This window comes from Heterocephalus glaber, unplaced genomic scaffold (genome assembly GCF_053883595.1).
Source record: "Heterocephalus glaber isolate CG9 unplaced genomic scaffold, H.glaber_assembly_v1.0 deba00001571, whole genome shotgun sequence".
NCBI lineage: Eukaryota > Metazoa > Chordata > Mammalia > Rodentia > Bathyergidae > Heterocephalus > Heterocephalus glaber.
The window spans coordinates 7589509-7612248 of record NW_028258356.1 but is presented as its reverse complement, the minus strand read 5'-3'; the positions used below and the strand labels follow the sequence as shown (position 1 = coordinate 7612248).

General features: G+C 36.4%; 2 protein-coding genes and 1 pseudogene across 12 annotated transcripts in view; 2 read left to right on the top strand and 1 right to left on the bottom strand.

The window, feature by feature from the left end:
* The window catches only part of Osbpl8 (oxysterol binding protein like 8), a 186343-nt gene extending 169586 nt beyond the window's left edge, over positions 1-16757 (top strand). For all 11 annotated transcript variants that reach the window (XM_087192462.1, XM_087192465.1, XM_004845006.4 and 8 more), the window contains 7 exons: positions 1511-1600; positions 4968-5104; positions 7261-7446; positions 7846-7933; positions 8859-8964; positions 10703-10805; positions 12583-16757. In XM_087192462.1, the coding sequence (XP_087048588.1) occupies positions 1511-1600; positions 4968-5104; positions 7261-7446; positions 7846-7933; positions 8859-8964; positions 10703-10805; positions 12583-12715 (843 nt within the window). In that variant the 3' untranslated portion in view covers positions 12716-16757. The remainder of the gene's footprint in view (positions 1-1510; positions 1601-4967; positions 5105-7260; positions 7447-7845; positions 7934-8858; positions 8965-10702; positions 10806-12582) is intronic.
* On the bottom strand, positions 1760-3345 carry LOC101706223 (cell division cycle protein 20 homolog pseudogene; annotated as a pseudogene).
* Positions 16758-18493: 1736 nt separating the features above from the next.
* On the top strand, positions 18494-22699 carry Bbs10 (Bardet-Biedl syndrome 10). The gene is made up of 2 exons (XM_004845012.3): positions 18494-18772; positions 19170-22699. Exons 1-2 carry the CDS (start codon positions 18588-18590, stop codon positions 21151-21153), a joined length of 2169 nt encoding a protein of 722 aa, XP_004845069.1. The 5' UTR covers positions 18494-18587; the 3' UTR covers positions 21154-22699.
* Positions 22700-22740: the final 41 nt, after the last annotated feature.

Genomic DNA, 22740 nt, shown 5'->3' with positions numbered 1-22740 from the left:
AAAAAAAAGTGATTGGATAGAAATTGCTCTGTAAATTAAATCATTGCTTTATGAAGTACTAGAAGGTACATATCATCTTGCATTCTAGTCACGTTTACTAAGACAGAATTGTATTGCCTACTGTTACTGCATGACAGATTAATCTAAACTCACAGCCATGTTCTGATCCTCATGGGATCCATAGTGCAGAAATTTGGACAGGGCAAATTGGAGATGGCTTATCTCTGTACCTTAAAGCTGGGGCCCCAGGAATACTTTCAGGACATGGATGACTTGATAGTTGGGGCTGTCATTTGTATGTCTGATGTCTGGTCGGGGACTGAAGGACCTGCACAGTTATCCAAGTACCTATGTACATGGCCTTTCTATGTTACTTGGCTTCCTTACATCGTGGGAGCTTTGAGGTATTCAGACTTCATACTTGGCAGTTTAAGGTTTCCATCCGCAAGTGCAGGTGAGCAAGGTGGGAGACTTCCATGTCCCAGCTTCGGAAGCTAAATTACATTACTTCTACCACTTCTGTCCTTTCTCTAGAAGAATTATAAGCCCACCTAATTCAGCGGGAAGGATGTTGACCCCACTTCTCAATGGGAGAGGGGCATAGTCTCACTTAGGGAAGAACATGTGGCCTAGAGGGGAGAAGGGTAGACATTATTGAGGCCATCTTTAAAAAACTGCTGCAGAGTAAAAGGGAAATTCGAGACTTTTTCATAGTGCCAGTAGTTGTTATATGACAGTATGTTATGTTCAGATAAAAATATTCCTATGAACTTTAATACTTGTTGCTAAATTGCACCCATGTTGATATCTAGCTGATGAGCAACTCTGCTCTAATGAAAAAAAACAGCTCAAATAAGAACCAAGATGCATTATGTAAAGGTACAATTCGCAGTGAGAAATGTAATTGTGTTATACACCTAAAATGTACCAATAAAAGAATTTAACCAAAAAAAAAAAAATCAACAGCTCTTATGTGTTATTTGATGTAATGCCCTTTTTCTGATTTTTTTTTACCATAGCAAAATTTTGCTTGAATGGTGATACTGATGTTCAAAAACCATGGTGAAAGACGTTCTTAAGCAATTTATAATATCTTTAAGTATTGGAGTATCAAAATTAGTAAGGCTATATAGTAACTCAAAGTATATTCCTTTTATTTTTTTGGAAGGACTTATTGGTTATGTATTTTACGTTGTTGTTTTTAAAGAAGGCATTATTTCTTTCAAAATATCATTCAGTTCCTTCTGTTTACTGAGTCATTATGTCCTACTGTATTGCCACGTTGGTAGAACACAGGTGGACAGTTAGGAGAGAATGGCACCCAAGAGAACACGGACATGAGTCAATTGTGTCATTGTAAACTTTCTTAATGTATGTGGATTACACATTTTTACCTAATTTCTAACTAAAATTTGAGGATTTCACTACTTATTTCTTTAAGAGTAACTTTTTCTACATTATATATAAATATGTGTCAACATTAAAATATTCAACTTTTTCTCCATTTCAGCCATTTCTAGGGAGTAGTGATTGTGTTAATCAAATATCAGGGAAACTTAAATTGGGAAAAGAAGTCCTAGCTACTTTGGAAGGCCATTGGGTAAGTATTTTTATATATTACTTTACACGAAGAATCTTATTCCATTGCTAAAAGCACCAATATTTAACCTAAGCTTCAACTTAATAGCAGATATTTTGGTATTGCTCTGTTATCAACAATATTTACTTTTATATATTTTATCTTTCCAAAACTTTTTTTTTTTTAAGAAAGGGAGACATGACTTTATTAGAAAAATAAAAAATAACTGAGGTGATGAGTTTGTCTTCAACGAATGCCCTGGTGGATAAGGCTGCTTTTAGCTGCACTGGCCTTCTTCTGCTCCCGTCTCCATGCAGGGTCCAATTCAAAGCAGCACCATAGCTGTAGGGTCTCATCAGCTGCTGCTGATGCCACAGTGGCCCCATCTGGACTCACAGTGGCCCCATCTGGACTCATGGTCAGACTCAAGACCTGAGCTGTGTGACCTTTGAGCTCAGCCACCTTGGCCATGGTTGGGTACTTCCAGATAACCACTGGTTCTGGGCAAAGCCATGGCCTGAGATGAGCTCCTTGTAGTGTGGAGACCAGAGGATGGAGCACACCTGGCAATGGGCATCCACTACACTCAAGCAGGCCCCAGAGCAGACATTCCAGATGTGAATGTGTCAGTCACTGGTGCCCCCTGCTGTTGCCAGGATATTAGACTGCCAGGGACACCATGCTACAGCCTTGACAGCCCCTTGATGCTGGGTGAATGTTTGCAAGGAACCCAGCCACCCTCTCTAGGAGAACTAGGCCACACATTGACCAAGTTATCATTGCCACCTCTGGCCAAATGTCATCCATCTGGGGCCCAGTGCAGCCCACACACTTCCTGGCTGTGGCCACTCAGTGTGGCCACATGGTGTTCTGCTACCCGAATATCGTGGTGGTGGATATGGCCTGAGCGTGAGCCACTGGACAGGATATAGCTGTTCCAACTTAGAGAGCTCACTCTTGCAGAGTGACTGGTCATGTTTTGGAGCCGTTTCTGCTGTTGAACATCCCGTAACTGCACCTCAGCATTGCTGGTGCCCACAACCAGGTAGTTGCCCTCTTTGATCCAGGCCACAGAGGATACATAGTCCCCAGGCTGCTCCATTTGCAACAGCTGCAGGATGTCACCAGAGCTCGCACTCCACAAGTACACACTGTTGTCCACTGCCACAGCTAGTACATTCCCAGAGCTCCAATCCACAAGGTTCAAGTAATAGTCATTTAGGATTTCAGGGGCATCCAGGATCTGGTCTGGTAGGGAAGGAATATAATGGCAGGTCTTTCAGCTGGAGCCAGGCGTGGTGGCCTTCTGGCTATAGAGCACTTTCAGTCTGTTCTGGTAGCCTTCTGGGGCATTCTGTGGTTTTCCACTGAGCCGAAGGATCTTGGCTTCCTCCACATCAAAACCATTCAGGTTCAAAGCCCAGGCTTTCTGATGCTCCTTCTTGGTGAGTGTCTGGCTGTTTTTAGGTTGGTTCTCCTTGCTCAGGAGGAACCTGGCCACCTCCATCTGGGAAGCACTGCAATGGGGGATATATAGGTCACCTCCAGGTTTGCTAGGGGTGGTCTGAATCTTGGAATTAGATTTGCCAGGAGTTCAGCCTGGGGTCCTGCCTGCGCTGTGGGATCTGTTGGCTGCTCGCATAGGGGAGGGGCCCGGCCCAGAAGCTTCCTTGGCTTTGTGCTGCCAGTGCGCGAGGGGTGCATTGGGCATCGGCGCATCCAGCTGAAGCAGGGAATGCAGGTCACTCAAACACGAACTGCACCATGGGAGCATCTGGAGGAGAGATGGGGTCCTTGAGTTGTCGCCGGCTGAGCCCCCTAGGCTCAGCACAGCTGCTCCTCACAGTGCGCTCCCAGGCAGGTTCCAATTGTGACTTCCAAAACTTTTAAGAGCAGGGCATGTGGCGCATGCCTGTAATTCCAGCACTTGAGAGGCCAAGGCAGGAGGACCACCCCAAGTTTGAGGCCAGCCTGAACTACATAGGGAGACCTGTCTCAAAAAACAAAAAAACACCTTAAATTTGTATAAATGACTAACACTTATATGTCATTATATGAAGCATAAAGAATGTAACATTGGGCCGGGGATTTAGCTCAGTGGTTTCGCTGCCTACTGTGCAAGTGTAAGGACCCGAGTTCGATCTCCGGTACCCAAAAAAAAAAAGAATGTAACATTAATATTTAATATAACCCTATGAGGTAGGTACATAAATACTCATTTTATTACTGCTTGTCGTTGTACCCTTTTTTTAGAGGAGGAAACTAAGGCACAGAGCATTTAAATAATTTGCTTATGGGCCGGGGATTTAGCTCAGTGGTTCCGGCGCCTGCCTCACAAGTGCAAGGTCCCAAGTTCAATCCCCGGTACCAAAAAAATAATAATAATAATTTGCTTAAAGTGGTGGAGCAAGAATTCCAGCTCAGGAACTCTGACTATAGGGCTGAGCTTCTATGTACAGCATTTTATTGCCTCTGACCTGGAAGAAAGAGACATAGCTCCACACAGAAGTATATTTCAGAGGAATGTGAAAAGGATACACTAGTGTGTTATGAGAGCAATGCCTTGGATTTACTTCTCTGCTGACCTACATTCATATGTGTAATTTTCTTGAAAGGAACTTAAAACCAATGATCATGGTACTGCTTAGATGTACTTTCACTGGGAACACTGAGCATATGCTATTATCTGCATTGTAATAAGCAAACCATGAAAAAAATGAAACTAGATTTAGGGACTCAGTGGGACTGTATATGTTCCACAAAACTTTTAAACAGACTTCTGTCTGAATGTGATTTTGGGGGGAAAAAAGTAAAGAAGTCTTTTTTTTACAAAATAAAATTTCTAAGTTTGTATTCCAATTTTTAATACAAAAGACTCTTTTGTATTTTATATAGAGTCCATGCATGGTCAGTAGTATCTGCTGCAGCAGATACTGTGTTCTTCCTTAATAGTTTGAAGATGGTAGTCAAGGTTTTGCATGTAATGCTTGAAATTTGCTTAAGTAAAACTTGTAAAAATCTTATGAACTTTCTAGTATTCAACCAATTTTTTCAAAATTGACTAGTATTACATATTTAAGCTTAGTGCTCACTTCGGCAGCACATATACATATTCAAGCTTAATATTTTTATAAAAATACATTTGAGACTTTTAGAAAAGTGCTAGCTACTGTATGTTTAAGATGTGTTTAAGGGACCGGGGATTTAACTCAGTGGTTTCGCCGCCTGCTGCGCAAGTGCAATGACCCGAGTTCAATCCCCGGTACCAAAAAAAAAAAAAAAAAAGATGTGTTTAAGATTCAGTAACAGGAAAAAATTATTATACTATATAATCCCCTTCTAAATAAAAATAATTCTCTACATTCATGCTTAATTTCCTTAAATATAGGATAGTGAAGTTTTTATTAATGACAAAAAGACTGATAACTCAGAGGTTTTCTGGAACCCAACACCTGACATTAAGCAATGGAGGTTAATAAGGCACACTGTAAAATTTGAAGAGCAAGATGATTTTGAATCAGAGAAGTAAGTATACCATTTTTCAGCTACCTTCATGAAGATCAGTTTTTTAATCATTTAATATTGTGATCGCTATTCTCTGTCTGCTGTTACATTTTAATTCAGCAAATAGTTTATCATTTGTACCCCAGGCATGATGGTACATGCCTGTAACCCACCTACTCAGCTGCCTGAGGCAGGAGTTGCAAGTTCAAGTTCAAGGCCAGTCTGGGCAACTCAGGGACCCTGTTACAAAATTTTTTAAAAGGAACGGGGGCTGAGAATGTAGTTCAGTGGTACAGCATTGTGTAATATGTGTGAGGCCCAAGTTCAATCCCCTGAACCACAAAAAGAAAGCAAAAGTTTATCAAGTTTATAATTTATGGGATGTGACAGTATTCTGTTTGGTATGTGTGAATATCAAATAAATACAATACAAATCTTATTTCTCTGCAACTCAGAACTAATCATATTTTTTCCTTTCTTCTCCAATACTTTAAATATTTCTTTTTGTTTGCATAAAATGATGGAACCTATTAGTGATTCTTAGTTTCTCCCTAACAATTACTTTTTAGCCTAATATAGGCATATAGTATGGTGAAGGAAGTGCTACAGAATCTGCTTTTGTACCATTCTCTGAAGCACAAGAATAATGCCACTGGATGTGCTGGCTTCCAAAGGACTTACACTAGTTGGGCAATAAATGCCATAATTTTTGTTCCATAAGTCATGAAATTCTTGCTAGATCACTTATACTTTTGAATCAAAAATATTTTATCCATTTTATATCTCTTTGTATTAGGAGAAGAGATCTTCGGTGTAGAAGAAACTGGTGGGCACTTCATGTACATTAGTCCTCGCTAGATCTTCCTACCTGTGTATCATTCTCTTTCATGGACACTCAAGCCTATGTTTACTTTCCCTTCTGCACTCAAAATTGAGGTTACCAAAAATGGAAAATATATAGTTCTAAAAATTTCATCTTAGAGCCAGGCATGGTGGTGCACACCTGTGATCCCTGCATTGTGGGAGGCTGAGGCAGGAGGGTCACTAGTTTGAGCCTAGGCAACTTAGCAAGACTCTTTATCAATGTACTTTTTTTAAGACAGGGTTTCACTATGTAGTTCAGGCTGGCCTTAAACTCAATGTGTTACCCAGGCTGACCCCAAACTTATGGCAATCCACCCACCTCAGCCTCATAAGAGCTGAGATTGTAGGCATGCACCACTTTGCCCAGCACTGTCTCAAAATTTTAAAAAAAAAAGTGTGCTGGGAATAGAGCTTAATGCAAAGGCCCTGGGTTTGATCACCAGTATTGCAAAAAAAAAAAAAAAAAAAAAAAAAAAATTCAGCCATAAACACATGATGCTGTCCATGAAAAGTGTTTTTCCAAAACATATAACAGTTTTTGAGATCTGGATATAATTCAACATATTTTAAAGATGAGGAAATGAGACTTAGCAGGATAGGAAACTTTAAGTTCACCAACTGAGAAGTGGCAGATCTAGAATTCATCCCAGGTCTTACTGATTCCGGTTTCACTTTCAATACATTGCCTTCTCAGATGGATAGAATATAGTTGTTATCCTTTAACTGATGAAAAAATTAAATTGTAATAGGGAAAATTATTTTCCTCAAAGTCATTCTTGTTAAAAATGAGTAGTTTCCAACACTGGCAGCACTTTAAAATAATCTAGGAAGCATTAAAATAATATTAATACTTGGTCCTGCTCCTAGAGATTCCAGTTTTAAAAGTATTTGATAATTCAAGCATTCAAGGCTGAGAGGCACTGCTTTGTACTAGTAGATCTTTATGAGGCCAGGGGAGATTAAACATTATGTACAAGAATTATCTGGGAAGCTTGTTAAAAATACTCCTTGGAGCCTACTTTCACTACATTTCCTCATCTTCAGTCAGCAGCATTCACCACCATATGTTTAAGAGCACATGTGATAAATTTCTCTTGCCAAAAGAAGTTAGTCTTAACTCAAGAGCAGGTGTTTCTCTACTGAAAGCACTGGATTTTAATATCTTGACTCATTCCTAAGCATATGAGCATAAGCTTAGTCAAAGCCAGAAATCCACATGAGCATTATTTTCTCTCAACATGATTCAAACCAGCTGTATATAGATTTGGTTTTCTATTGCTTTTTTTTTAATACTATTTTTGCACATGTATTAGACTCTGGCAACGAGTAACTCGAGCTATAAATGCCAAAGACCAAACTGAAGCTACTCAAGAGAAGTATGTTTTAGAAGAAGCTCAAAGACAAGCTGCCAGAGATCGGAAAACAAAAAATGAAGAGTGGACTTGCAAGTTATTTGAACTAGATCCACTCACAGGAGAATGGCATTATAAGTTTTCAGAGTAAGTAGCTAAAAAGAGCTTATTTCAAATAATATATTAGCATCCTTTGTTGCCTTCATTTCTAGAATGTTAGTTACCATATACATTAGTGTGAAATTTTAAACCTGATACTCCATTTGACTTGACTCTGTGATAGCTTATGAAATAAGTTAAAGATCAGGAGATTAAATATGTGCAAATCTTAATATTAGAACTGTGTTTCTTAATGAAGATCTTTTCATAGCATAGAAACTTTAAGTGTTTTGTTTTTGTTTTGTTCTTTTTGGTACCAGGGCTCGAACTCGGGTCCTTGCGCTTGCAGCAGGCCGCGAAACCACTGAGCTAAATCCCCAGCCCTAGAAACTTTAAGTTCTTTTGTCATTAAATAAGTGTTGTTTGTTTGTTTTTTAATTTATTTAGTACTCGACCATGGGACCCACTTAATGATATGATACAGTTTGAAAAAGATGGAGTTATCCAGACCAAAGTAAAACATCGCACTCCAATGGTATGTAATAATAAAGTAACTAGGTCTCATAAACATATAAATTTGATAGTTCTTTAATATCTGTGGCAATCAATATTTAAAGTATACTTTCAAAATTTTAACATTTTGGGTAAGCAAAATGACAGAGTAGAGAACTTCAAACTCTTGTCACTCCAAAGAAATATCAAAAAACAAGCAAAAACTATGAAAACAAAATTTACCCAAACTGTGGAAAACCATGAGAGGTTTGCTTTCAGTAAGTTTACATATGCTCTGCAAAATATCAGTATCATTTCTATTTATTATAATATGCCTTCTTACCTAGATATTATTTAAAATAATCAAAAGTTTGTTAAAAATGCAACATCATTCAATGAGAATGTTTTAACATTGAGAACAAGGTAAGTATGGTTTGTTTGTTTGTTTGTTTGTTGTTTTGAGACAGGATCTCACTATAATCCAGGCAGGCCTTGAACTCACTATGTAGCCTAGGTTGGCCTTGAACTCAGGGCAATCCTCCTGCCTCAGCCTCCCGAGTGCTGGGATTACAGGCATGTGCCATTATGTCTAGCTCATGATTTTTAAATACTTACTTAGGATTCTAGTGGAAATACATGTGGAGCAGTTATAACAGTTGACTAGATATATATTTATATTTGTTTCTGTAAGCTTAAAAATATCTCTAGGCAGGCATGGTGCTGCTGCCTGTAATCCCAGCACTCAGGAGGCTGAAGCAGTAGGATCACCCTAAGTTCAAGGCCAGCCTGGACTACATAGTGAATTCAGGGCTAAATTGAACTACATAGTGAGAACCTGTCTCAAAAAAACAAAATATTCCTTTATTTCTGAGTATTATGCCCATGAATAGTTTCAATGTTTGTATACCAGTGGTCTTTAATTAAAAATTATAGAACAAACTCACATAATAGCATGATATTTTTTTCAGGTTAGTGTCCCAAAAATGAAACATAAGCCAACCAGGCAACAGAAGAAAGTAGCAAAAGGCTATTCCTCCCCAGAACCTGATATCCAGGACTCATCTGGAAGTGAAGGTGAAAATATTTATTGCAGACTGTCCACTATATGAAAATGGCTTTTCAGATTAACTCAAGATGATAATGTAAGAATTTTGGCAGAGGCAGGGATAGGATTTAGAGGCAATTCTTGGTCATTGATGAGTTGTGAAAACAGGCCACAGGTAAAGGCATGGGAAAAGAAAAAAGGGGAGAGAGATATGCAGGTAAGAAACACACCATAGACTTGTTAGCCTCTGAAAACTTGTTGGTTAGATAGGTAGAATTCAGGAAGCATTTTTTTTAGCTCAATTTTATGCTTCGAAAAAGTTTCTTATTCTTAGAGTAAATTAGTAGTGTTTGGAAGCCACAGACACGTGAAAACAGAGCTATATAAAAGTATGAAGTAGCTCAATGGTGCCACTGCCTCAAAAGGGCAAGGTCCTGAGTTTGATCCCTGGTACCAAAAAAAAAAAAAAAGTATGAAGTATAAGATTAAATAGTGTGATATTCTTGTCCAAGTGAGATAATATGTTAACTGTCTTCTACATTGAGATATACAGAAGAAAGAATTAAAACATTTATTAAGACATTTTAGATATTATGGGAAAATAGCTTCTAATGAGTGTACATTAAGCTGAGGAGCCTGTTTTTACCTACAGAGATAACCCTGGAGGTGAGTAAACAAGAAGGACCAGAAAATTAGATGATATGTGGTAGTTCAAGGGAGGAGGAGCTCATTTCAATTTGAGGACAGCTTCTTAGAAGAACCTTATGAATTATTAGGATTTTTAATGATTACAGCAGTCTAAACTTGGGCCATGGGATTAGGGCAAATAGTGGAAGAGTAAAGGAATAAAACAAATAAAGGTTTATAAGCAGGAACCAGTGTGCTAAACGGGAGTATTAACTATAGCATTACTATTCACGTTTTACAACCCAGGAAACTGATAGGCCAACCTGCCCAAGGCCATACACCCCATAAAACAGAGCATCCATTTACGTTATGTATTTGTTCCTTAGATGTTTGGTTCCTTAAATGACCATCTTATCCACACCACTGATTATACTGTGTCAGCCGGCATTTGTTGAGTAACATGTTGGAAGACTACATTAAACACACTTCACAACAACTATGGGACATTTTGGTATTCCTGTTTTTTAAATGAGAAAACTGAGACTTGGAGGTTAAGTAAAATATGAACAAAAATGGAAAGGAAGGAATGAGTATGTACGGGGGTTTGAGAAACCTATGCAACTTGCTGGTTGGCAATAGAAATATACAGAGGTGGTATCAAAACTGGCTGAAGACACTGAGCCTGCCTGGCAAGTGCAAGGTCCTAAGTTCAATCCTCAGTACCAAAATAAAAACTGTCTGAAGAAATTTAAAGTTTGGGTCACTAGGGGAGTGACGATAACATTAACAAAACATTTAAAGGGGACTTAAAAAGTTGACTACTACAGATCTGTGCAAGGGACAGAAAAGAATAATATTTTCCCAACATTAATACATAATTTAATAAATTGTTTTTGCCTTTTCTAATGAATTAAAAAATAAAACTGATGCCATCCAAAACTTAAATAATTTATAGTGACTAAATATGTTTATCATGTTCTAGTTTTTAAATGATATGTTTGAGACTTTGAACATCCTGAATGTTAATTTTATTAATCTCTAGGCCACAAAAACTAATGCCTAGGAAAATTTTTATTACACAAGAATTACTAATTATAGATTGTGTTTCTGATTGTAACTTATGTTCTAAATGTCTTTTAGCTCAATCTGTAAAACCAAGTACACGAAGAAAGAAAGGTATAGAACTGGGAGACATTCAAAGTTCCATTGAATCTATAAAACAAACACAGGAAGAAATTAAAAGGTAATATATACTGACAGTGACTAGTCACTTTGATCTAAAGGAAATCCTACACAAACTTTACTTTTTTTGCTAAGTTCCTAAATTATCCAGGTTGGGCTTGAATTTGTGATTCTCCTGCCTCCACCTCCCAGAGTCCTGAAATTACAGACATATGCTACCATGTCTGACCCAATTTTATATTTTTATAACATTGCTAGTCTAAAATAGAACCTTAACCTCTATCGTTTATTGTCTGAAAATTATGAAATTCCTCAAGCACTACAATACTGAGAGAAATGGGAGCATGCTCGGGATGTAGCTGGATTGAGTGTGAAGGTGGGATTGTTTCTGAGAAAGTTGACAAAGACTTGCTTCTACATTCTCCTTTGTAGATGGCCTAATATTCAACTGAAATGTACCAGCAGTTAAAATACTGAAATACTGCCCTGAGACCTTTGTGTGCTCCTCTTAGAGTCCCCACACTCCCTTACACACCACACCCTAGCACAGCAACTAAATGTTGTTAGTACTGAGGATCCTCGAAGAGGAGTCCTAATCCTATTCTATGGCTAAGACTAGCGTGGGTTCAGATTGGTTGTCACCCATGCTGTATGAATTTTTAAAATGTTTAAATTAGCGCATCTACTTTTATATATTCAGCACTCGGTACTAGATGTATGTTCTGGATTTTTTTTTAATTTTCTGTTTTTAAAGATTTTATGGTTTACATTTTCATCTATGGACTCATCTCCTGCTATCCCTCTGTACCTATCCCATGCTATCATTCCATGAAATTTTGTGCATCTCTCAGAATATACTGTGCTCTCTCATCTTTGATCTTTGCCCCCGCCGAATCCACTTTTTAAGACTGCCATTTCTTACCACCTTACCCATCAAGAAAATCTCTATGTCCTTCAGAAGTAAATTCATATGACATGGTTTTGGGTAACAATTCTAATCACTCACCCTGCCTTGTATAATAACTTAGTCCCTCAGTTCCACTTTCACCTCCCTGTACATACTTCCTTTGAGTACTCACTACACTCCAGAGTTGTGTCTGTCTACCCTGTTGTACTGCCAGCCCTTTTAGAGCATGGAGCATGTCCTAATGTCATCAGCCTTTTATAGTGTTTAAGTTTCCTAATTTAATTACATTCATAAATTAATTAGCTTACTTGTTTTACCTCCCCCTCTCCCTTGCATTACTGGGGATAGAACCTAGGGCCTTCACCCTGAACTATATTCCTAGCCCATTTTTATTTTTTATTTTGAGATAAGGTCTCACTGAATAGCAAATTTCTTTGGGATGGGCTTGTTTTTTTCCTGGCTATTTTCTTTTACTCTCACCCCATCTCCCCAAAGTAAAAAATAAAAGAACTTTAGTGAGCCAACTAAGAAGCAAAATTTTTGTTTTAAAACCACTGTTGTAACAAAGAAGCTGTTATGTTTCTGTATCATCAAATTTTGACAACTGGGCCAGGGATTTAGCTCAGTGGCACCATGACTGCCTTGCAAGTGCAAGGTCCTGAGTTCGATCCCGGGTAACGGAAAAAAAATAATTTTTTTTGACAACTGTGTTTGATGCATATCTTTATGTGTGCTATAATTTGGAATTCAGATTTAGACAAAGCCTAATAAAGGCTGCCAATGGCATAATCAGGTCTTTGGTTGTGTAGTAATTGATTGAACGATTTACTTTAGATAATGTAATTAAATGCTTTGTGACTGTATCAAACTGAGTTTTGTACTAACATTTCTGGAAAATCATCATAAAATTTATTATTGCTTATTTTTATAGGAATATTATGGCTCTTCGAAATCATTTAGTTTCAAGCACACCTGCAACGGATTATTTTCTGCAGCAAAAAGACTACTTCATCATTTTCCTCCTGATTTTACTTCAGATCACAATAAACTTCATGTTTAAGTAGGAGTTCTCCACAGTTGAATCAGTGAACTAGAAAGATCACATTTGGAAATGTTCTTGTTCAACAAGTCTGTTTGGTCTTATTAAAATATCACAACATTTCTAAAATGAAAAATTAAGAGGTAAATGTAGTGGTGTCTACCTTTCTATATTTTATCCTTAACCTGAAACAAGAGCTATCCAATTTGGTTATTAAAGTGAGCTATATGTTAAGTGCCAGGACATTTCTAGCTTTTGTGAGAATGTGTCTACATGTGAGTATAATAAATCCACATGTATACACAGCATCTCTAACGTACTCTTACCTGATTAGTCTTTGTATTCTATAGTATATTCTAAGATATAATGTTAACATTGTTCATAACAAAAATGCTATCTTATAAATATATGTATAGTAATCTACTTTCTTTATAGAACAGGCACAAAATTTTATAAAGGAATTATAGAGTGGGGAATGATGGAATAATAGACATATTATAAATAATTTGATTCACTGTACTATTAAAATCATTTCCAAACTACCCAGCTCAATTGTCTTCTTAGAAACAGCAAAAAAAAAAAAAAAGTACAAATGGTCAAAATTAATATACTGAAAGAAACAGGTGGAAAAATTTTTTAAAGTTTACATAAGACTTTTTAACCCCCATAATTTAATATTTGTAGAAACAGGTATATATGTACTTATGTGTATATCAATGTATAAAACTGGTATGCAGTACTTGGACCTATTAATTATAATACCACCTTAAGCACTTGCTGAAAAGTATGGTCAAAATTGATTGCTGTCATTTTTTCTCACATTAAATCAGCATAGGCCAAATTCTAGAGATGTTTATAGGAATATGAAATACTGATGCTTTGTGTTTTTTCTTAATAAAAAACATTTATATACCATTTAGACCCTAGTGTGTTCAACAGATAAGTAGAATAGAAAATGTAATAATCAATATTTTACTTCTAAAGCCAAAAGGAAGATGGCAATAAAAGACACTGGATGATGGCCTTTATGTGGACATTAAAATTGCTTCCCTTAAACTGTGCAATAAGTTGAGCATCTAAGAGTATCAAGTTTTGCAGTTTGTTTATTACCCCCTTCCGTTCTTAGAACTTCATTCTGTGGCAAAACCACAATTCTTTAAGATTTATTTTGTTCAGGCCCATGCAAAATTTTTTCCTACTTTTTTTCATATTTCTTCAGTTTAATATTTTGACTTTGTGTTTTCATATAAATACTTATAGTTTCTAAAGACAAATTTTGCAAATGTTGTTTGGGGATATGTTGTTGTAAAGTGTATCTTTGCATCTTGGAGGTAGGATTTTGAAATGATTTTTAAAATGAAAATGAAGATCAGAGAGAATAATTGCTCTAGCTACATCTGCCATCTTACAGAAGAGACTATGGGTAGTAAAATTTTAGTCAATTCTTTATTCCATGATAAATATAAAATCAAGGGATAATTGCTAAATTGTGAAAATTGAAAATGACAAAACCTGATCTTTTTTCCTAATGTGACTATCTTTAGTACCTTTTAGGATTGTAATAAGAGCTGTTTACCATGCAATGTTAGCGAAACAATGCTATATTCCATGTGTACAAATGAAAATAATTTTAAATTGATAACAGCATAAATATTACTATATCCAGTATTTTCATGACTATCTTAGAAAAGGTGGGGTTTTTGAGTTATATTTCATATTTTTCAGTATATTTTTTGTATTCATATTCTATTACCAATATTATACTCAACTGCCTATTCACTGGCATATTTTGTAAATATTGTATACTTTGATTTTTTATGGTTTAAATTAGTATTAATTTATGTTATATATAACTTGATTGGCTGATCACAAAAGTCATTTCACCTCTAAACCCTGAAAACTTAGTTTTTCTAGGTGAGCTGCCTTAGAGTTTTAGTCTTAACCACTTGTATGCTGTTTTCATTTAGTCTGAATAGTGTTCATTTGTACGGATATCTTCTAAGGCTGGAAAGGTAATATTTCCTTTATTTTTTTAGATTTCTTTGTAGGGCACATGTTATGGGTTTTTAGCCACAAGTCAAAAAATAAAGAGCAGGGTTATCTATGACTGTTTCTTCTACACTGAAAGCATATATCTAATCTAATAATCCTTGTATGCTTTTAGTTATATAAGTTCCTATGAACTGAACATAAAACTCAGGAATTGGTGGCTTTATTTTAGATCAATGCTTGTGTTAGTTTTTGTATGTGGATCTAAGACACGTAACTTTGTATTTAGCCATAAGTTTTTGACTTTGAATGTTCCCTACCTGAGATTAATCTTTCTTCACACATGGATTGATAATGTGATTTACAGTTCCCAACTATCTCAGAGCCTCATGATGGTTTCTAGAATTTATGACCTTATCCAAAAAATACTCACATTAAAATTTAGATGAGTAATAATTATTGACACATGCATTTTTGTTTTATTGTTAAATGTACTATATCTTCGGTTAGTCACCATTTAGTGAGATATTGCTGGCTAGGAAAAGACACTAGGATATGTGAAATATTAAGTTACAACAGTACACATTTTACTTGTATTTCATATCAGTACTTTTTTGTATCACTTATAAAGGTACAGTGTAATCTTTGTCACAGTTCAGTTGACAACTGCATTCCATTGAAAAGCCGGCCTTGTAAAATACAACCTTCATTTAATATTCATGCTTTTGTGCCTTTAAGAAAATATTTTTTGTCATTTTTGTGTTGCAGAACTATAATATGATTCAAGGTGTTTATAGGCTTACTTGCCATAAAAGGGTCATTTCTCTTTGTCACTTTATTTCCTTTTATACAGGTGAAGTATATTTAAACAGTAATGCTGTACTTTTATAAGGGTTTGTCTATTTATCTATTTCAAATATAGTCTTACTATCTAAGACATTGAAGTAGACATGTCAGATTATTCTGAGTATTGTAAACAGTGCCTTTTTGATGGAATTCACACTGTTCTGGGTGTCAACTTGTGCCATATACACAAAACTTTGTGAAAGGCAGTTTCAACTTTTTGAAGAATATCTTCAACATTTAAGAAAACAAATGTATAAAATTCCATTTTGTCCATTGTTTAGCATTTCTAATGAACAATGAATAGTTTTTTTGACATACAGTGATGATGGCATTGTTGATGAGCCATACATGAGACTGCAGATTATTTTGAGTTACGTTAAATGTACAGAAATAAAATATTAACATTTATATAAAATTTTGTGATCTGAACCAATGGGGAACCCCACAGAAATGAGTAAGTTTACATTTCAACTTCTATCTTATTTGAGTAAGTGTAAAGAAAAGGGTTCTTTAAAATATATAACCTCCTACTATTATGTAATTTGGTTTCATTTTGTTGTACCTATTGTGTGAGTTCAGTGTATTTAATTTACATTTTCTTACTCTTAACATACTATTTTTGTTACAGTTTTTAACTGAGAGTGGACTGTTAAAATTGTACAGGACCGGTGTCTTATGAATAAGATTGACATACTTTGAAGAGCCACAAGAAACCCATGACAAAATGAATGTGAATATACTTTCTAAAACATTTAGAAAAATTTGTCTTTCTGCATTTATCATGCAATATTATTTTAGTATTACAGTATAGAAAGTTTTCATTTAAAGAAAAATGCCATGAAACATTTGAACTGATGAGCCACAGAACTTCAGTTGAAATTTTTTCACTTTTTAGCATGCTAAATATACATTTAAGTTTAAATATCCTATTTGATGGCCAATTTTAAATTCAAGCACTACCACTGGTCAGTTTTGTATGATATACTAAAATTATGTTATCTATAGTATAAGAAGTATATAGCACACCATCAAATTCTTTTCCTTAAGGTGCATAGTAAATGTACAGGTAATCATAGGCTTCTGTTTTGTAATGTATTACATTTCTAAGCTGTTATTCCTTTCCTGTTATAAGTGTTTGCAGAGAGAAGAAAATTGAATTTTTCTAATGATCTGTAAAATTATGCTAACTTCTACCAGTAGGCATTCTAAATAAAATTTTTAAAAACAGCAAACTGTGATCAAGTGACTAATTAACATGGTAAACAAATTTATCGTCATTGTTTTTCCTTCTTTTGTTGGAAAAATTGCAAAGTATGGGAAACTTTGGGATTTAATAGGATCCCTAATATATGGTTCATGAGGTATGGTCAAACAATCCAGTGAATATTTAAATTTTTAAAATTTTATTACAGTAAAAGACACATTATCATTAATCCCTCTCCAAATATTCCCCTTTGCTTCAAGCACTTATTTTTGCCAGTTTCTCAAGCAGCTCTGAAAGTCTTTTCCTGAGTGTCTTTAGTTGTGCTGTCATAACTGCCTCAGTGTCCTAAATCAATTTAAAATGTCTATACCAAAGAATCTATACCGAAGAAACACACATCACCATTGTGTATCCATTGTGGGGCAACATTAGATGAATTCCAGTAAGTTATTCCTCTCTGGTTTTCCTCTACTCCCTTCTCATTCTTACTTTCCCCTCAAGGTCCAATTACTACTTGGTGTCATTGATTTTAGCTTCTTAATGGGGTGGGGGTGTTTAAGGAGGGAAGAGTCAACAGTTTTCTCCTATCCTCTGCATAGGAATAAAGAGTAAAGAAAACAGCCTCTCGGTTTTCAACCTCAGGGAAACATTTCCATTATTTTCCTTCTAATATTGACCTTTTTTTTTTTACTCTAATAGGTGTTATGTATTCTGCCATTATGCTAATTGGATTTTCTGTGTCTTAAAAACTAGCCCTTTATAGTGGAGATAATTGGTCAGGAGAATGGTGATCTGCCACAGGAACTTGGTGGATATTCTGTAAATATTTCACTGTTGTACTTACTCTATGCTAGGAAGTCTGCAAAGTACTTTGTAAATATTCTCCATCTCCTCGAAACTTCATGAAATTTTTCTTTTAAATGTCATCTCCATTTTTTTTAAGATGAGAAAAGCAGGGAACAAGATTACTTGCTGAATGTCACGAATGACTAAACGTCAGAGCAAACCCATGTCTGAATCCAAAGCCTATACTCTCCTTAAATCAGCCCCCACCCCGTGTGAGTGTGTACTGTACTGTCCTGCGTTTGGGTTGTATCACAATGTAGGCCAGCAGGTGTTAAAGCGTACTACTGATCCATGTAATAAGATTTTAGACTTCGCATCTATCATTTTGGCTGAAGAAAAAGTCGCTAAATTGCAGTGGCTGGGTTTTCCATGTGATAACCTGAGCCCAGAGGACGTGGCAAACCCCCTCCGTGAGATAGAAAGCCTGAAATTCTTGGCCCTGGCCAGGCCTCCCCAATTTGCTCTCATCTTACGCTGCTTTCATCAAAACAACTGCAGGTGTGGACAGAATATGCGTGAACCCACCGCTAAAGTGCTTGGCACCAAACAAGTAGCTTCTGACGAGGGCTGGAAACCAGCCGAGTTCTACACACGGGCCCGTTCCTTCCTTCACACAAACCCCGATGGTGCGGGAAGAAGGTTCGGGGAGACGAGAGGATTCAGAGACAGTTGAAGGCCCTAGAGGGAATGAATTCACCTAGACAGCCAGGGAAGGATTTAGGGTTGCGACCCGGGGTCAGATCCTGGTGAACCTCTATCCTTTTTTCTGTTTTCTTGGTTGCCTGGCCTCCCCAGCCTAACTCGCAAAATACATTAGAAAGCTTTTCCACCAAGCGAGACCAAGAGGAAGATCAGCGGGATATCACATCAAGAAGCGACACTCGCGCACCTTCCGGGTTTAGCCCCTGGCTTCCGGTTTCCGCCTTTTCCGTTTCCGGCTGAGCCCGCTCCTCTTGCTTAGAGCTGTTGTTCTGACTGCAGTCTAGCAGAAGCGGTTCAGACCCTGAGGTGTATGGCTGTCGCGGGGTCTGTGAAGATGGCCCTGCAGGTAGCCGAGGTGCTGGAGGCTATTGTGAGCCGTTGCGTGGGGCCCGAAGGGCGGCAAGTTTTATGTACGAAGCCCACCGGCGAGGTGCTGCTCAGCCGGGATGGAGGCCGCGTCCTGGAGGCGCTACACTTAGACCATCCCATAGCGAGGTACCTGAATCCTAAACTCTGCTCCCCCTTCCCCCACCGCCACCCAGTACACACCCTGACAGGCTCCCTGAATCTCTTGTCCCTTCCTGAGGCTCTGTAAGTGGGAAAACGACCTCTAGTGAGACCGGCATATACAGGGGATTAGAGTGTTGCCCAAGGGATACTCGTGGATTCCAAACTCTTAGGGACTCCCAAGAACACTTATTCCTCTCCTCCCTAGAATCTTAGAATAGAACAAAGTAAATTGGAAAGGAAAGAAAAACTAAGACTGTATATCAAAAGGACAACATTCTTTCCTTGTATCTGTAGCTGGACAGTTAAGTGATTCCATGTAGAAGCCCAGACTTCTGAAAATTTGACTTGTTTTATTTCTGTCTGTCTCTGTCTCTTGGTGCAGGATAATAGTGGCGTGTGTTTCCAGTCATCTCAGAAAAACAGGAGATGGTGCTAAAACATTTATTATCTTTCTTTGCCATTTACTCAGAGGACTTCTTGCAATCACAGAAAAAGAAAAGGATTCTTTGACTTTGGAAAATATTCAAACCTTTGAAAGACGTTGGAAAAATTGTTGTCAGTGGAAATGTATTTCCCAAGCTCTAGTAACGTTTCAGACACAAATATTAGACTATATTATAGATGAGTACTTAAGTAGACACTTTTTATCCATCTTCTCTTCATCTGCTAAAGAGAGAACATTGTGTAGGAGCTCCTTAGAGTTACTCTTAGAAGCATACTTTTGCGGAAGAGTGGGAAGAAATAATCGCAAACTTATTTCACAATTGATGTGTGACTACTTTTTCAAGTGTATGACTTCTGAAAGTGGGATGGAAGTGTTTGAGTTAGTGGATAACTGTTTTGTAGAGTTGAATGTCAGTGTCACTGGCCTTCCTGTGTCAGATTCTAGGATCATAGATGGTCTTGTGCTTCACAGAGATTTTTCTGTTTACTGTCCAGCAGATGGTGACATACGAGTAGCAATAGTAAGGGAAATCATTCAGCCTGTTTTTTCAACTTATAGATCAGAGTTTGTTCTGAATTCAGAAACACAGTTTCAGACATCTCAGATTTGGATTATGGAAAGGACAAAATCAATAATGAAACATTTACTTAGTCAGAATGTAAAATTGCTCCTATCTAGTGTGAAACAACCAGATTTAGTTATTTATTATGCAAGACTAAGTGGCATATCAGTGGTGGACTGTTTATCATCAGAAGAAATTTCTCTTATCCAAAGGATCATTGGTCTTTCCCCATTTGTACTTTCACAGGCCTCTTTACAGTGTGAAATTTCTGACACTGCTTCAGTAAAATTTTGTAAACCTTTTATCCTTAGATCCAAAACATATGTTCATCTTGGTCTAATTAGCACATGTACATTTATACCACACTGTATAATTCTTTGTGGACCAGTGCAGGGTCTTGTTGAACAACATGAAAATGCTTTATACGGAGCATTTAAAATGCTTCAGCAGTTATTTAAAGACTTTGATCTAAATTATATTAAAAAAGCCAATAACCAAAATGACACATTAAGTCCTCCAATTTATAAAAACAGTGGAAAAAATAATCAGTTACCCAAAAGTTATACTCACTCTATACAAAGGCCTTATCAAGACACAGATATAAAGAACAATGATGAATTGGAAGAAACTCAATATTTAAAAGTACATTCAAATTTGGTAGTTTCAAATGTTGAATTAGAAACATATATTCCATGTTCACCACCAAAAATGATACCAACAGATGCAGTCCAAACAGATGAAACATGGAGGTGTTTGCCTCTTGAAAATAACAGGGTAATTGATGACTATGAACTATTAATTGAGAGTAATTCCGCTAGTAATTCTATCACAGAAAACACTAGAATAGAAATTTCTTATGAAAATTTCCAGGTCATAGATATTGCTGAAAAGAGGAGCATGTTACCAGTGAAATATAAATCAGTAGATACGTATAAATCACAGAGTTTCTGTTCATCATCTATACCAGCAGGTTGTGTTTTGCCTGTGGGTGGGAGTTTTGAGATCTTACTACATTATTACCTTCTCAACTATGCCAAAAAATGTCAACAATTAGATGAAATCATCGTTAGTAAGTTAATAGCCAATGCACTTTTAGGGATCCCCAAAATCCTTTATAAACCTAAGAAAGGAAATCACAGCTTTCCACAAATATATTTGAGAGCTCTCCACACACTGCAAACTAATCAACCCATGGTAAGCAGTTGGGCAGGTTTGGAATCAGTAATTGGTAAATACTATTTACTAACTTCAGTTCTTCAGTGTTTAACAAAAATATTAACCATTGACTTAGTGATCAATATTAAGAGACAGCCTCAAAAAAATTCTGATCAAGATTCAGAAGATGAACTTCAACATTAGAAGTTTTTTGTTAACCAATCTTAATCTAACTAGAACCATAAAGTAAAGCAGGCATATGACTGTTGGTTCTGAGATCAATTCAGTGTGGTCAGGAAAACAGCGTGTAACTTCAAATATCTTCAGAAGTATGCCAAGGCAACCAGATCATTCAGATGCAAATATTAGGCTACTTTATGGAGCAAAACTAAAGTGGAAGTCAAGATCCAGTGAAATATGTCTCTTTCTCCGTATGTCTCTGTGTCCCACCTCTGCGTTAGTCTGTGTTTAAAGGAGGATGTTTTAATAATTTTCACATTTTACTTTGGATGGGGTATTCAAATGACATCTTGATTTGATTATCAACAGTTAAATATATAAACATTATTTGCTTCATTTAAAATATTTCCCTACTTCTATAACTTGTAGAGCAGTAAAAAGTCTCAATTTTTCTTTTAAAAAGCATATAAATTAAATTAGTTCTTTCATGTGCCACTTGTTTCATTTCTATTCCTTTTGGAAAAGGCTTGGATAGATTTTCACAACTCATACATCGCTGAATATGTGATATGAAAAATAGCATTGTGCATTGTGAATTCTTTTTTATTTCTGTAATTAAAAGTTAATTCCAGAAAGAATATGAAATTCATTCTTTTTTCTCCAGGAGCCTAAAAATCTTATAAAGATATTTCATGTACTTACTGGTTTTTCTTGTATTTGGTGCATATTCAGAGTTCAGTAGTAACAAATAATTTGACAGTTATTTCTCATTTGAATTTACAGATGTTTGTATTTTATTTTAAAAGCTTATAGAAGCAAACAGTGCTATGCATCTGGCCATGGATAAGAACAGTGTCCTGTATTTGTACTAATTCTCTGGAACATCCAAAACAGTGCTTTATCTATTCCAAGTATTCAAAAGTGCTTGTGAAATAAAAATGTTGTCTTTGCTCTGTTTCCCTAAATGCATGTTTCCAATTTACTTATTCAAAAAATTCCTACCAAGTACTTAACTCTGTGCCAGATATTGTGGTAGATACTGAGCATATGTCTTCATGAACCTTTCCCTCAAAGATTAGTGGATAGATACGTACAATACTTGGGTTAGGATTGATTGAGGAAAACCAAAGAAAAAACTATGATTGGGTAAGGAGTGACAAATAATATATTAAAAAATTGTAGCATCATGTACAGTATCTCATTACCTTTTATATTAAGCATAGTTCTGATTTTTAAAGGTCTGTGTTATGGGATGCATTATTTCATTTCAGTGAATGTGAAGAGAATAATACAGCTCTTAAGGAATTCGTAGATGAATGAACCTATGTTAAAATTGCTGAGTAATTTTTTCTATTCATGTTCAATACCCTGTCAGGTCATTTTGCTTTGTTTTGTTATTGTTGTTATTGTTGAAGGCATTCAAAGACTTTTCTAAATATCCCCAGTGTTGTTTATATGGTAGGCATTTAATGTCATAGTTCAGAAAACTTTTTGTAAGTTGTCTTTGTATGATTGGCCCCTGGTGTGGTATGTTGCACACTAACTATCCAATAAACATCTGTTAAGGACCTATTTGTTGAATCAGTTAATCCTTGGGCCCTCATAGATTAG

What these genes read in the sequence shown, in the direction of transcription:
- Bbs10 (XM_004845012.3), top strand. Translation starts at nt 18,588, where the DNA reads ATGGCTGTCGCGGGGTCTGTGAAGATGGCCCTGCAGGTAGCCGAGGTG. An exon ending in TTAGACCATCCCATAGCGAG is followed by an intron (nt 18,773 to 19,169) that starts GTACCTGAATCC and finishes CTCTTGGTGCAG; the next exon opens with GATAATAGTGGCGTGTGTTT.